The 16891-nt window shown below is 35.3% G+C and overlaps 1 protein-coding gene across 1 annotated transcript in view; it reads right to left on the bottom strand.

The window, feature by feature from the left end:
- Positions 1-16891, bottom strand: part of cul3b (cullin 3b) — a 44096-nt gene that overhangs the window by 3035 nt on the left and 24170 nt on the right. Inside the window, exons 7-14 of the mRNA XM_067365214.1 lie at positions 14054-14199; positions 13783-13959; positions 12285-12455; positions 12092-12199; positions 8057-8181; positions 7820-7916; positions 7596-7727; positions 3326-3512 (exon numbers count right to left, since the gene is read on the bottom strand). Coding sequence (XP_067221315.1) covers positions 3326-3512; positions 7596-7727; positions 7820-7916; positions 8057-8181; positions 12092-12199; positions 12285-12455; positions 13783-13959; positions 14054-14199 — 1143 coding nt within the window. The remainder of the gene's footprint in view (positions 1-3325; positions 3513-7595; positions 7728-7819; positions 7917-8056; positions 8182-12091; positions 12200-12284; positions 12456-13782; positions 13960-14053; positions 14200-16891) is intronic.

Raw genomic sequence — 16891 nt, 5'->3', positions numbered from 1 at the left:
GTTACCAATCTTCTTATAGCCTAGGCCACCTTTGTGGAGAGCAACAATTCTAATTCTCAAATCCTAAGAGAATTCTTTGCCATGAGGTGCCATGTTTAACATCCAGTGTTCAGTTATGAGAGAATTGTACTCAAAGCACCAAATTTTAACTGCTACACATTTGTATGGTCCTGTCAAGCAGACAAAAACATGAATATGATGTATAGGACATGTGGCTTTACATGGTTAAACAACATACAACTGTTATCACTTTGGGTGTACTCACTTTTGTTGCCAGCTATTTTGACAATAGAGTGCCCCAGGGATGACACGTTTTTGTAGGCAAAACCCGGAAGCGAGTTAGCATTTTAGGACTTCCGATTCCAACGACGTAAAGTCTATGGGTTTTTTGAATGGGTTTTTGCTAAATCGCCTGAAATAAGGTCTGTGATTAACAAAGCCTCTAAATATTCTCACGTTTTGATCTATGACATAAAGCTCACCAGTTATAACCCACTTGTGATTTTTTAAACTTTTACTGTGTCTTAAAATCGGCGGTTGCTAACAAATTGCTAAAAGGGACTACTTCCTTTGGTGGGGACTTTAGACATCATCATGACAAACGGGACATTTGGACAGCATTTGTCATGAAAAAGTGGATAAGTATTCATACACAACGCAGATCATAATCAGTGAGCATGTTTTTAAATAGAGTTGTTTTCTAAATAAAGTTTGAGGACGCTTGGTGGTGACGACGTTGATCCGCGACCATGGTGTGCTGTAGTCCGTTTATAGCCTACTGTTAGCCTTTTATATCTGACGACTTTATTCAGGCTTCAAAATCTATAAATGTTGTGTTAACTAGACAAAACGTGTAAGTGTCATAACCCTTTGTTAAACACAGAGCTTATTTTCTGCGATTTTCCAAAAGTCTATGGGAAAAATGAGTAGGCTTTCAGTCGAGGGAACCCGTGCGCCGCTAACTTCCGGGTTGGCCTACAAAAATGCGTCATCCCTGGGGCACTCTATAATGGCTGTATGTCAAGTTATTTTCAGTGGACAGTGAATCTATACTGCTATATAAGCAGCACATTGTCCCTTGTCCCTATATATATATATATATATATATATATATATATATATATATATATATATATATATATATATATATATATATATATATATACACACACATATATATATATATATATATATATAAAATGTATATGTGTGTGTGTGTGTGTGTATGTGTGTATATATATATATATATATATATATATATATATATATATATATATATATATATATATATATATATATATATATATATATATATATATATATAGGGACAAGGGACAATGTGCTGCTTATATAGCAGTATAGATTTACTGTCCACTGAAAATAACTTGACATACAGCCATTATAGAGTGCACACACAGTGGGTACGGAAAGTATTCAGACCCCCTTAAATTTTTCACTCCTTGTTATATTGCAGCCATTTGCTAAAATCATTTAAGTTCATTTTTTTCCTCAATGTACACACAGCACCCCATATTGACAGAAAAACACAGAATTGTTGACATTTTTGCAGATTTATTAAAAAAGAAAAACTGAAATATCACATGGTCCGAAGTATTCAGACCCTTTGCTCAGTATTTAGTAGAAGCACCCTTCTGATCTAATACAGCCATGAGTCTTTTTGGGAAAGATGCAACAAGTTTTTCACACCTGAATTTGGGGATCCTCTGCCATTCCTCCTTGCAGATCCTCTCCAGTTCTGTCAGGTTGGATGGTAAACGTTGGTGGACAGCCATTTTTAGGTCTCTCCAGAGATGCTCAATTGGGTTTAAGTCAGGGCTCTGGCTGGGCCATTCAAAAACAGTCACGGAGTTGTTGTGAAGCCACTCCTTCATTATTTTAGCTGTGTGCTTAGGGTCATTGCCTTGTTGGAAGGTAAACCTTCGGCCCAGTCTGAGGTCCTGAGCACTCTGGAGAAGGTTTTCATCCAGGATATCCCTGTACTTGGCCGCATTCATCTTTCCTTCGATTGCAACCAGTCGTCCTGTCCCTGCAGCTGAAAAACACCCCCACAGCATGATGCTGCCACCACCATGCTTCACTGTTGGGACTGTACTGGACAGGTGATGAGCAGTGCCTGGTTTTCTCCACACATACCGCTTAGAATTAAGGCCTAAAAGTTCTATCTTGGTCTCATCAGACCAGAGAATCTTATTTCTCACCATCTTAGCAAACTCCATGCGGGCTTTCGTGTGTCTTGCACTGAGGAGAGGCTTCCGTCGGGCCACTCTGCCATAAAGCCCCAACTGGTGGAGGGCTGTAGTGATGGTTGACTTTCTACAACTTTCTCCCATCTCCTGACTGCATCTCTGGAGCTCAGCCACAGTGACCTTTGGGTTCTGCTTTACCTCTCTCACCAAGGCTCTTCTCCCCCGATAGCTCAGTTTGGCCGGACGGCCCGCTCTAGGAAGGGTTCTGGTCATCCCAAATGTCTTTCATTTAAGGATTATGGAGGCCACTGTGCTCTTAGGAACCTTAAGTGCAGCAGAATTTTTTTTTTGTAACCTTGGCCCGATCTGTGCCTTGCCACAATTCTGTCTCTGAGCTCTTCAGGCATTTCCTTTGACCTCATGATTCTCATTTGCTCTGACATGCACTGTGAGCTGTAAGGTCTTATATAGACAGGTGTGTGGCTTTCCTAATCAAGTCCAATCAGTATAATCAAACACAGCTGGACTCAAATGAAGGTGTAGAACCATCTCAAGGATGATCAGAAGAAATGGACAACACCTGAGTTAAATAAATGAGTGTCACAGCAAAGGGTCTGAATACTTAGGACCATGTGATATTTCAGTTTTTCTTTTTTAATAAATCAGCAAAAATGTCAACAATTCTGTGTTTTTCTGTCAATATGGGGTGTTGTGTGTACATTAATGAGGAAAAAATTTAAGGGGGTCTGAATACTTTCCGTACCCACTGTATATTGCTCTTAATTCATTTTCTTATGGGTGCCCAAAAGTTTCCACAAAGGACAGATTAAGTTTTTTTTTTTGTCCCCCAAACACTTAATATTGTTGAATCAAGTCCAACTTTTTTGTGTGTTTAGGTTGCAAACTTAGGAAAAGTAGCCACGTCTTGTACCGCTCAGATTAAGGAATTTTAAGAGATTCTATTTATGGCTTTATTACACCTATCACTATTTATCACTATTGCAAATGCCAAGTATTTCAAAGATGATGCTAAATTTCATTTTTATGTGTTTTCATTATTGCTGATCATCTTGCTGATCGACTCAAGTTCTAAAGCATCAAAACAAGATGACTGTTACCTGTTTGAATCTTGACTCTGTGCAGTCTGGAGGTGAACTGGTCATTGACAGTGAACACGTGGCCGCTCTCGATCTCTTTCGACTTGGGTTCTTTAGTGAGGACTCGCTGTGTGGGCTTTCCACAGGCCAGAGACTGCAGTGCACGCACCAGCTCTCTCTCTGGGATATCGGTCTCTTGCTGAATCTCCTGTCAAAATAGGAAAAACAATAGGGACATGGGAATAGGAATAGGAATATGGGAAAATAATGGCAATGCCTTTACTTCGGGCATTTTTTAAATCATTATTTTCCTCTTTATTGCTGTAAAGCTGCTTTGAAGCTATCTGTATTGTATAAAGATGAAATAAAAATATTGTATATTTTATTCAAGTAAAGGTGACTTGATTTGACAAATTTGATCAAATCTGGCTAAGAAATGACACCCAAAAGATAATTTAAAGTCATTATTGTGTTAAATGAGAAAAGCGTCAAATGGACATTACAAAAACTAGCTTTAGAAAGAAATTTCTATATTTCTAATATATATTTGATTCAACAGAATTTATTACACATGAACTTTTGGGCTACACTGGCCAAGATTCCCTGCATAGGTATTTAGATATATTTACAGAACAAGCCAAGTTATACAGGTTTGAAATGACAAGAAGGTGAGTAAATGTAGATAATTTTTATTTTTGAGCAAACAAATATATATTTATATAATTTTATATTTTTTAAAATAAATAATCTACTGTTCTCATTTGTAAGTGGCTTTGGAGAAAAGCGTCTGCTAAATGATTAAATGTAAATGTAAATTGAATTAAATGATACTCATAAGAAACTAAAAGTACCAGTAGGTGGCAGTAAATGTGTAAATGAGTAAATCATTAAGTCATTGAGTCATTCATTCATTAGATTCGTTAAAACAGCTAATTCTTTCAGGAATGAAGTAAATGGCTCTCTTTATGAATGGGCCATTGAATCACTGGTTTACCCAATTGGTTCGCTCAAAACACAGATTTATTCAGTATCAAAACACCGCTGTGTGTTGTTGGGAGATGCACAACAGTTCTACTGTGGCTTTATAGGTAAAATTTTCATTGACAAAATTGAGTAAAAACAGACAATATTTGGCCTCATACATGAAACACAAGCAGAACAATTTGTGTATATCACGCATAAAGCCGTTCTGACATAAATGTTTGGTTCATGAAAATGTTCATATTTTCAAATGTTAGTTGGTACGAAAGAAATGTACACCTGCTCCCTACCACGTGTAAATGGTGCGTAATACATTTGAACGTTCTGTGTTCTTTTAGGCAAAGTGATGACACTGCCTTTTGTTATACACAGCACTATAAACTGTCACTTTTTACCCAGCTGTCCAATCACAGTGGAGGAGGAGCGGGATAAATACTATGATCAACGATCTCCATCCTACTTGTACAATGACTAAACAACAATGGAGAAGTTAATATTGCTGGTTACTACACTTTTATATTCAGTAATGTTCTTCAAAATGAGACACTTGTAACACGTTGCTGCATATTCCAAATCGTTTGCTGTGTCCCAATTCGCCTACTTATACTATGCCCTAAAAGTATGTACTCTTTTTGTGAACAAAAAGTACTTACTTTTGAGTGTGTAGCAAAAGAGCAGACAAGCCTGGGACATACAATTGCGTCTTTTCTCTCTGTTGCATCCTGTCATCGTAACCTGGCCTGTCAATCATCTTACATCCTCCACATTTCATTTAGTTAATTTCCTACCGTATCGGAGAGAAATGCAGCATGTTGATCTGCAGTTGCGGGTCTTTCATGTGGAGAACTCTCCTAATATTAATGCATAATGATGTATTTAAAAGTTAATGGCCAATCGGATCTTTATAAAAGTCCACATTGGTATTTGCAGATGTAAAATAAAACAGATAACATTAAATAAATATTTTCTATCAGGTTGAACTGGATTATTAGTCATTCAAACCTCAGCATCGATCGCGCATATCTGCCATGTTTTGTAGTTTTTTTTTAACACTTTTTACGGGATAAACTCGTGTTTGTAGTTCTGAACTGAATCCTCATCCAACGCGCAATGGGTTGTGGGCAATATTAGCTTTTATAGTGTGCACGGATCCACACTTCGAAAATCTACCGGAAATAGTAGACTATCCGGGGACTTTTGGCACACTCTTTTCAACATACTATGCTTTGGGACACACTTATTTTAATCTCACATACTATTTAGGATGGATAGTATGGACATTGGGACGCAGGGATAGCAACCAGAGTTTTTTTCCAAAGCTGGAAAAACGCTGTGCCTCCAAAGTACTGTCAAGCGCCACCAGCTGGCTGTTTTCAGAAGAGCACCAGGCATTTTTCCAGCTGGCTAAAAACGTTTTGGTGGACACACGTTAATTTAATATTTTTATAGTTAGGCATATGGCCATTTAGTCTCTTTAGCATGTATGCAATATACTGAAGCCAAACCTAAGAAGGGAGTCCAGAAGATTCCACAGCGTTCCTGAACACGTAATTTGCATAGTTGTAATTCATAGGTGGGGAATATGCTAATTGTGAATGAGTGAATCACGCAGTGAGTTGTTGCCCTGCTTCATATTCATCACCAATCAACTGTATGAAATTTAAGATGACCTACGTAGGTCTGGGGTGAGTCCATTAAATTATTTTAACACAATATTTTTAATTATATATATACCGTATGCAGAAGTATTAGGTAAGTTAATTTTCTGATCATATTTTTTTTCCCATGCACATTTTACCAATTTCAAACCACATCAATCTTAATAACTAATATTTTTGTATCTAATAATTTAGAAGTGATATACAATTGTTCATTAAAGCTGGAAATGAAAAATGTCCTATATTCAGGTGTGCATAATTATTAGACAGGTTTTCTTTTACAAGCAAAATTAACCAAAAAAAGAGATTTAACTCTGACTGAAAAGTCAAAAATTATTAAATGCTCATGAGAAGGATGCAATACTATGGAATGCCAAGTCTGCCGAAATTAAAAATAAATACATAAATAAATATACAAAAAAATGAAAAAATAAAATAAAATAAATAAATAAATATATATATAAATATACATGGAAAAGCAAAATAATAATAATAATAATTATTATTATTTATTTCATTATTTGTTTATATTTACTTTTTTCCACATTTATTTATTTTTTCTTTTATTTATTTATACATTATTCATTTCGATTTGTATTTATTTTCAAATTTATTTTTTTCCATATTTCATTTCTACATTTATTCATTTCTACATTTCTTTGTCCGTAGGGTAGGGTAATGAGGGCAACGCTGTTTACTTCAGACATAGCAATCGAGCTCAGAGGAGGCAAGGGCGAAGTGTTGAGGTCTTGTGGTGTGCACGAAATACAAGAAGTGACTCACAGCATCCCTGATTAATGGGTTCTATTGGTGTGGTCTTATTATTATTCACACATCTTAGGTTAAGTTATCAACTGGAAATATCCAGAATTAGATAAATCAAAATGTGCCCATGGAAACGGAGCTTGTGAAAAACACACTCCATGCATTAAACATACACAGATGGATCATGCTCTTTCAGACAGCACATGCCGCGTGCCCTCATATTTTCAAGCTAACTGCATTTGAATGTAACTTCCAAAAACAATACTGACAGCAACAGAAACAAACTTTTCTATTAAGCGGTGGTTTAACCTACCCCGGAAACTGATGTCCAGGGGTAACCTTATTAAATGTATGAATTCCCTGTTAATTCCAATCGATAAATTCAGTTAGATGATAAGGCTGTAGGGCAGTTACCAGTAAAATCCAACCAGTGTCAACAATCAGAGCTTCAGAGTCATCAATACAGAAGAGACATGAATGCATTTACACATCTATTAGCCTACAAGTGCATAAAAATGTTATGAGATAAATGTTTTACATTTATGACATGATAAAATCAATGAAAGGATGCGTTTAATATTAAACTAGTTATTTTGAGATGTGCTTCTCAGTTATTTTGCTTTATAATCCAGATTCAGTCATAGGCTCGGTCTTATGTGCGATGCTGTTGGTGAAACGCACCCCAGAGTGGTGAATCATGGATGGGTAACAATTAAGCATTCTTTATTCTTGAGTCCCGAACCCCAACTTCTGATTTCAACCAATGTCCCCGAAGCAACCTATTTATCACTAAAGCAAAACATTTTTACTGTGCAAATGAAGCCTTCCGAAAAGCAGGTTCTACTGTCTCAAGTGTCACTTTACAAAATGTGGCATGAGTGCAGTACCTCAAATGTGGATTTCTCTCGGTTGTTGAAAAGCATGAGGATTGTCATCTGGAATGTGGAAACCTGCAGAATGTGTTTCCTAGTATTAGAGCCTGTAACCTGAGCCCCACCGACCATATCTGAGCCATCCTCCTGTAGGGAGATGCAAATGGGGCAGGGAGTTAGAATGTAATATGTGTAAATTCTTTTGACAGTCTGTGATTGTTTGTTAGTGGTGTATGAACCTTTTTTATTGGCCCATAAAAGGTGGCATTGAGGTCTGCTGAACCCATGTGATGCTGCAATGTGAGCTGCCTACCACTGTGCTTGGCCAAATAAAACCTGCAAGGAAAGAGTCAAGAGTCACTGTCAACACACAAAACCCCACGAGTGACTTGAAAGTGAGAGTCTTCACATATGAGTTTTCTAAAAGCTAAACTACAAACTGGAAATAAAATTTTGCGAAATACAATAATAAACACCTTCTAAAGACCTCGAAAGCATGTCTTGGTGATGGGGGGATGTTACATTTGGGAGTTGCGGACTGTGTTGGCCAGTATCCTGTCGTTAGAACCCTCACTGTGAGGTCAACACCACCTAAAGACACCTAAGAAAAAACACAAAGGCAATTCAAACTGTCCATTCAAATAACTACACATTCTAATGGTTAATTATGCAGTAAGTGAACGTAAACAGTTGCGAAATGAAATGCATGCGTACAGTATCAGTATACTGGATCTGTGCATCATGCCTTAAAGTGACATTAGCCTAATATTCCTGCTGCTGTTTGTGTTTTCAATGTTAATCAAACAAAAAAAGACATAGAAAATAATCACTCATTGCTCTTGACAGAATAACTTCCATAACTTAAATAAGGAATAATCTAGATTTAATTTATACTGTAAATAATATGCAGTGTAATATCCTCATGAGACCCAGGGAAAAACTAGTTGTTTTTTTTTCTTCATGTCATTACATTGTTTAGAGCAGGGGTGTCTAAACTCGTCCTGGAGGGCCACTGTCCTGCAGAGTTTAGCTCCAACTTCACTCAACACACCTGCCAGGAAGTTTTTAGTATGCCTTGTAAGACCTTGATAAGCTGGTTCAGGTGTGTTTAATTGGGGTTAGAGCTAAACTTTGCAGGACAGTGGCCCTCCAGGAGCAGGATTGGACACCCCGGGTTTAGTGCTTGAGAAAAAAATGGGTGAAAAAAACATTTTTGAAAGATATTTTATTCATATGTTATGCTATGTCCTCTGTAGTGGACACCAAGACACGTATAGGCAAAAACAATGTTTTTTTTTTTGTTTTTTTTTCATGCACCAATCAATTTTTTAGGTTTCATGTTTTTTTTTATCCAAACTTAGTTGAGAATCATCTTTATACAATGTTATGAAAGATATAATGGAATGGATTGATATACCATTTTACTTCATGCAATATGTGGGTAAAATGGCCAAAAATACTCATTCAATATAATTGATCTATACAGTGTATCTAATTTGGATATTAATGTGTTCTTGGGGCAGCATGTAATGAATAAAGAAGTGTAATAATGAGAGTAATAATTTGCAACATTTTCATAATAATACACAATATTTCATAGTAATTTTGATATATAATTTATTTCCCTATTCACTTGTTGTGTCTCCCAAAATGCCTGATAAACATGCTTTAAGTCCTGATGTCCTCTACAGTGGACCCCTGAAATTGATGTTCTGTTTTGTAACAGTCATAACATTTTCCTGAGATTTTGATTTATGACAAACATTTTCAACTATTCATATTAGTAATATTTAAAAAAAAAAATACAAAATATTATCATATTTCCATAGTGCACATTTTTTTAATCACAAAATTAATGTCAGTCATCTTTAAGAACCAAGGAGAAAAACCTCCAAACATTCGGTATCTCTAAAAAGCCCTGAATGTGCTCTTTACAGGACAAACAATATACTGTACTTCACTAAAACATACTATCCACTACAGTGGACAAAAGTCTATTCCTGGGTCCAAAGAGGATATGTTACATTTGATTACTTTATTCAATTTCTGTTCTACTAACAGTAGGTTTCAGATATATTTGTATCTTTATTCTATTTGTGCTATTGCTTGTAATTTGATTATTTGTTCTTATTTTATCACTGACTGTTTACTTTTCTTTAATATTATTTAAACATATTAGTTAGGCTAGTATTTTTTGCTGTCATATATTAACTGGAATAGAGAATTGTAAAATTTTACTGCTATCAAAAATATTGGTGTCATAACCTTATTTATTACAATAAATAAGCCAGTATGTATTAGTATATAGTGTATATAGTGAAAATATTGGCAGGGCAAGTAAAAATTTGAACCTCTGGCCCAAATGGGCCAGTAGAAAAAATTCCTAAATGTCTGTTTCAGGATAAATGTCTTGATGTGTCCAAACACGTTAAGTAACTTCGAAATATTGCAATGAATTTAAAGGGATCGTTTACCCTTTAATGAAAAAAATAAATCTGCATGAGTTCTGATAAATACAAAAGAAGATATTTCGAAGAATGTTGATAACCAGAAAGTTGATGGACACCATTGACTTCCATAGTAAGAACCCCCCCCCAAAAAAAAACACTATGGAAGTCTATGGGGTCCATCAACTGTCTGGTTACCCACATTCTTTAAAATATCTTCTTTTGTGTTCAACAGAAGAAAAAAATCATACAGGTTTAGAACCACTTGAGGGTGAGTAAGTAATGACAAAATTTTTTGGTTGAGCTATCTCTTTGAAAAGTATAACACAAGCATGTTTAATCGACTGAATTGTTCAATCCATGTGTTCAATCACTTTTGTAGGGTTTTAGAATGTTTAAGCAGTGTGTTTTGATTTCTGGAAGTAACAAATCATGAACTGCCAACTCTACACAAACAAAAGTGAGTAGAGAAGATATCAGGTGCAAGCAATCTTATTTTTTATAGTTAAATGCAACAAGACATTCAAGGTTCTATATAATAGCTAGATCAATTGTTACAGTTGGGTTTTGCAATTTGTGTGGATGACACAATGGCATACATCCAGTATAATATGCAGTTGCATCCCTGAACCGCTTCGTTTCAGCACCTGCCATTTAATTATTTTCGTCTGCACAAGAGACCCAGCGCATCTGCGCATGCCAGAGAGAAAGAGAGAAAGAGAGAGAGAGAGAGAGAGAGAAAGGGGGTTCAGTGTAAATCTTTCTTGAGCATGAACAGAAGAGAGTAATGAGGGCTGTCAGCATGGGAATAGATAAGTGTCATGAAGAGAATAGATAACGAATAAAGTGCATAATATGTGAATGACCTATTGAAATGCATAACGTTTTGAATTAAAAGTAAATTTCAAATATTTGTATTTTTTGACAAATATGAAATAATGATATGGTCACAATATGGACAAAGCATACTAATCCACATTTCAGAAATCTAGGCTACCACTCTTAATATTGACATGAAGAAAAATCTACCTTTTCAATCATTTTTATTAGAGATGCACCTATGCTAAATTTCTCCACCAATACCAATAGCCGATTATTCAGAATAATATCTGCCAATACCGTTAGTTTGATTTTCTTAAGAAAAAATAAAAATCTTTCCCAAATGTTTCAAACTATACAGGGAACCCTCCAACAGAGATATTATATACAGCTACTATTTATTTTCAGATTTAATAATTACAAATAAAAACTGAAATGTTTGTATGCACATAAGGTAGTTTTTATAAACACTTGTCTTCTTGGCAAATTTATTCAAACATTTATATATAATTAACAGTAAATAAGCTCATCTCTTGTGTTTATTTATAGCTAACTAATGAACTGTGAACATTGGATAACATTCCTGAGGTAAATGCAACATTAAGTGACATTCACAAGCTCTTTTATTGATGTCTTTCCACGGTTGAAATACTGATTGAGCGATTAAATGTGACATGATTCATTTCTGTAAGTTGTATTGTATCTTTCAACATACCTTCTGATGTTCATTCATGTTTTTTGAGCTCTAACTTGTATTAAAGTGGAAAAAAAGACGCTGCTGCTTGAACTGAGGAGCTACAGTGACCTGCCATGTCATTTAAAAGTCAAAAAGACATTTTTTAATTTTGTAATAAAATGAACAAAAATTGAAAGCTGAGATTTCCTTTAACATCGCTATTTTTTAACTGTTAATGTGTTATTGTTGCATAACTTGCCCTAAATTCAACACAAGAGATTTTCTTCAGACAAAGTATGGTGATGATCATTGGCTACTTTTAAACAATTGGCCAATGGCCGATAGTAAAAATAATTGCTTTTATCGGCCGTTACAGATTATTGCCTGATACATCTGTGCATCTCTAATTGTTATTTTATGACAAGGAAAATATAATCACGAAAATGCGCTTTGCCACATTTGTCTATGTCATATAGTCTATGGCACAGTCAACAGGAGTAAATGCATTTGCCGCAGAAACGGCAGCAGTAAACGCAAAGTATTCTGGTTGAGTACCATTTGTATCTCACCCCTGTTGATGTAAGATGCTGCCGAAACTCATCCATGGTTGTGTTTGAGATGCTCATGTCCCTGAACATGCCTTCCAGTTTAGATGTGAACTGACAGCCACACTCCGTCTGTAAAACGAGAAACAAATCAAATAAGACATATACAGTATCACAGGCACACTGACCTTCCACTCTGTACAGCAGCAGATCTTGCCTTTAGCTTTGAGATCATGTTTTTTTCTGAGTCATCAGAGACACTTTTGTTAGTGAGGAGTCTTCTGGCCAAGTGCTGTTTGTAGTAGCGCTCAAACACATCCTTCTCCTGCATAAACCTGAACAGCACCATGGCTTTATCCAAGATAGACTCCACCTCCTGCTCTGTCAGCTAAAGGACAGACAAACAACAGACATACAACTTGTATTAACTACTGAATTCATATTATATGAAGTTTATATATATATATATATATATATATATATATATATATATATATATATATATATATATATATATATATATATATATATATATATATATATATATATATATATATCCTGATAATATCATCTATACAAAAAAATAAACAAAAATTCTCCCACAATTCTGAACAGACAACTAAACAAAATAACATGTAATTTACTGGAGATTCCGACAAAATACTAATTATTGCAGTCCATTTAACAATGCTTAATATGAATTAATAAAAAAAAAAAAAAAAAAAAAAATAAAAAAAAAAAAGTTTGAATAAATGATTCAATAACTCATATATACTCGTTTCATTACTGGTTGAATCAGTTTTTGAATTAATCTCTTAAATGAACGATTAAATGACAAATACATTTTTAACAGTCACTTGTTGCCACCTAGGGGTAACAATGTAATCGATACAATTGTTACTTGAAGCATCAAGTTACTCTATACCTTTGACATCAGTGTTTATATCCGAAATATAAACTTTTATCTCAGTACTACTGAGATTATTTGAATATTTGTAACACAGAAATAACAATACTGTGCGCTTAAAAAGACGGTTTGTGAAGCTGTTTCATACCTAAACATGATGACTGCTCTCTCTGGCTCATCGGCAGCACCAAAACAGATTTGAATGTTCCGGTATGATTTTGTCAACTGTTTAACAGACACAGGCGAATTGTTGTCATTTAGGTGGGTGTTTGAATCGAGATCGTAATCTTTTAACGATTAATCATGTAGCTCTACCGTTTGTACGCCTAAAATAACGATTATAAATTTAGATGGCCACATAAGCCACTTTAACCAGCAGAAACAAAGTTATGTTAAATCCCGGTTTCATAATCCCTTAAATCAGGGGTGTCAAATCTTGCTCTCAGAGAGCCAACGTCTTCCAGATTTTATCTTCAATCCCTGTACACCTCTGCCTTAAATGGCGTAAGGAAAACAAAATGTAAAATGTGTTTTTACACAGTTTCATATCACTCTTTTCAGCAAAAACTCTGACAGAAGTTGCTTTCTTGAGTGTATGTAAACGGAATTCAGAGCAGGCAAAGTTCACTAAATAAAATGGCAGTGGATGACCACTAAAGGTTGTGTCTCAGAGCACATCTGTTCAGGAAGGTTTAGTGGCTACTAATAATGTTTAAAATATTAACTACATATTTTCTATATAGGTCAAGAGCAAGATTGCTATCTTGGGAGATGTCCACTAATCGAGTGACTAGAGAAAATAACTCACTCCTTTCACTCCTTTTTTCAGCTTATCGTCAATGAAGAGTGAGAGATACTCAGGTGAACGAGAGTTCAGGTTCAAGAAATACTCAAAGTCCCCTGCGATGGTCTGCTTGAATAAACGGTCGTTGTTAAAGGAGTCTTGCAAGAAGCGATCAAACCGTGACTTCAGATCGAGAAGGCCCTACAGAAAGGAAGCAGAGAGAAAGAGGGGAGGTTTTGACATGAATCTTTTGTGTTTTTCTAGTTAGGTGTGGATCTATTTCTTATCTTGGTACCTGGATGTAGTCAACGGGGTTCTTGCCTTCTCCTTCCTCAGACACCAGAGCTTTGCCTTGTTCCCTCAGATATGAGCTCATACACTCGCACATGGTCTTCAGGCCATTTGGCACCCTACTGAACAACTTGTACATACAGGCCAGATCTGCGCACACACACACAAACACACATGAATATTATCTCTATACTCTCATAGAAGTTTCCAAACCATTGATGTAAATTTCTTAATTTTCTATTTCATGTTGTTTAAATTTTTCCTTCATGCTCAATGCGTTTCATTTTGATTTTAGGAACAAAATAAATTGTAATCTTTAATTAATCAAATCCTTTTATTCCAAGCAAAGTGTCATGTGATGATCAAAATTTCTTTGAGCTTTTATAGTTAAAAATCAATTTTATGTACAAATGTAAACACATTGTATTCTCACACTCTCACAATCTGAAATTGATCGGCCTGTGGTTTAAAACTTTTATAATCCGTTCGATACTACATGTAAACATGATCGCATGTGTAATGACACAGAAATTCCGTAATGACATACGAGCATTGTCATCGTGACCTTCTAAAATTCTGTGAAGTGCTGTAGACAGTGTCATCCCAGCAGTCTTTGCTTCAGACCCTCATACACAGACACCTTGTTTTGGGCAAGGGAAGGGGCGTTTTTACTGCTTGATAAATATAGCAGCACGGCACAACGGTTCATGTGCTCGTCCTCTCCTAATCAGGACCCGAAATAGATAAATATTTAATCTGTAAGCGATGGCAGGATGATGGTTAGTGTGTGCTAATAGAGGGAAATTCTGTATATTCATGCAGTTAGTGCATGTAAAAAGATCAAATCTGATTTGAGGTGACAGAAACATGCACAGCAACCTGATCACTTTATTTAGTGTTCTGTAAACATCTGTAAAATGTATCAATCAGAATTACTTCATTCAGATTGAAACAAAAAGTGTCTATGTAAACTTATCTAGTGTCTCCTGCACTGCTGTTCACTGGCAACAATGTAATCTACAGTGCAAAATAAATATAATGAAAAAAGTTATTAAAGGGTTAGTTCACCCAAAAATGAAAAATCTGTCATTTATTACTTACCCTCATGCCGTTCCACACCCGTAAAACCTTTGTTAATCTTCGGAACACAAATTAAGATATTTTAATTGAAATCCGATGGCTCCGTGAGGCCTTCATAGGGAGCAATGACACTTCCTCTCTCAAGATCCATAAAGGTACTAAAAACATATTTAAATCGGTTCATGTGAGTACAGTGTTTCAATATTAATATTATAAAGCGACGCGAATATTTTTGGTGCTGCTTCAGGAAGATTCAGAGTGTATAGAATCATGATTCAGATCGCGTGTCAAACTGCCAACGGCTGAAATCACGTGACTTTGGCGCTCCGAACATCAGATTCGATACACTGATTTATTTGTGCTCTGAATCTTCCTGAAGCATTGTTTTGAAATCACTTTTTTTTCCTTTTTTTTTTTGCGCTCCAAAAATATTCTCATCACTTTATAATATGAACCACTGTACTCACAAGTCAAGTCAAGTCACCTTCATTTATATAGCACTTTTTACAATGCAGATTGTGTCAAAGCAGCTTTACATTGATAACTGGTATATAATATTTCCTTTTAAAGAAAAGAAAAGTGTCAATGCAGGCAGATCAAAAGCACTGTTGAATAAATGTCAAGGATACTGTTGAATATCAAATGTCAAGTCAAATGAAATTAAATTAGGGCTGCACGATTAATCGTATTTTATCACGATAACGATATCTGCTTCTCTCGATTGATTTTAAATAATCATCACGATATTGGCCCGCTCTATGAAAACATAATTTGGAAATATTGGAAGTAATATTAGGAATTTCGCTGTTTTATCTTTTTTAAGTTCCTAAAAACACTGTACTCATGAACCGATTTAAATATGTTTTTAGTACCTTTATGGATCTTGAGAGAGGAAGTGTCACTGAGCCATCGGATTTCAACTAAAATATCTTAATTTGTGTTCCGAAGATTAACGAAGGTCTTACGGGTGTGGAACGGCATGAGGGTAAGTAATAAATGACAGAATTTTCATTTTGGGTTAACTAACCCTTTAAGAGACTTAAAAGCTTGCAGTGTGAATAGATTGTGATGAGTTAGAAAAGCCACTGGGTAAAGCAAAATTAACATGTCTTTATTTTGCACTGTTTGATGGCTGCATAGAAAAACAAGCCTACTACATGAATAGGGTTTAGTTATGTCTTTACACATAACAAAAAAAAGTGAATAATTTAAGATTCCAAAAAGCTTAGCCAATTATAATAGAAGGCATTTTCACACAATTCTAGACAACTAAATAACATTAAGTGGACCTAAGGAAAAATCTGAAAACCTGAAGCATTTTTTAAGTGTATCGAGAAATGACCATTCTGAAGTTTGAATGCACAACCTTCTCATTCCAGCTCTTTAACCACCAGGCCAGGGGTGTCAAACTCATTTTAGGTTGAGGGCCGGACGGGAAAAAAAATAAATAAATTACTGATTGCCGAATTACCTTTTTAAATCTTAGTGACCTTTAGCCTATATGAATATTAACCATACAAACTACAAATTAATAAAACTAGAAAAACACATTGCTCTGCACCACCTTTTAACAGCGAAAGACTTTATTCAATTTTTTAAAATGTTTTAATCTTCGGGATGCCCCGATTATGATTTTTCATGGCTTATTTTTTACAAGCAAATTGGCTGATTAAAGTTGCTGATTATTTTTCTTTAAGCAAATTTATTTATTTACTCTGTAACAAGCTAAACTGTCCTTAAAAAAATATCTGTAGCCAGCCAT

This window comes from Chanodichthys erythropterus, chromosome 17, assembly GCF_024489055.1.
Source record: "Chanodichthys erythropterus isolate Z2021 chromosome 17, ASM2448905v1, whole genome shotgun sequence".
In the NCBI taxonomy this organism is placed as follows: domain Eukaryota; kingdom Metazoa; phylum Chordata; class Actinopteri; order Cypriniformes; family Xenocyprididae; genus Chanodichthys; species Chanodichthys erythropterus.
This window is presented reverse-complemented; position numbering and strand designations above follow the sequence as displayed.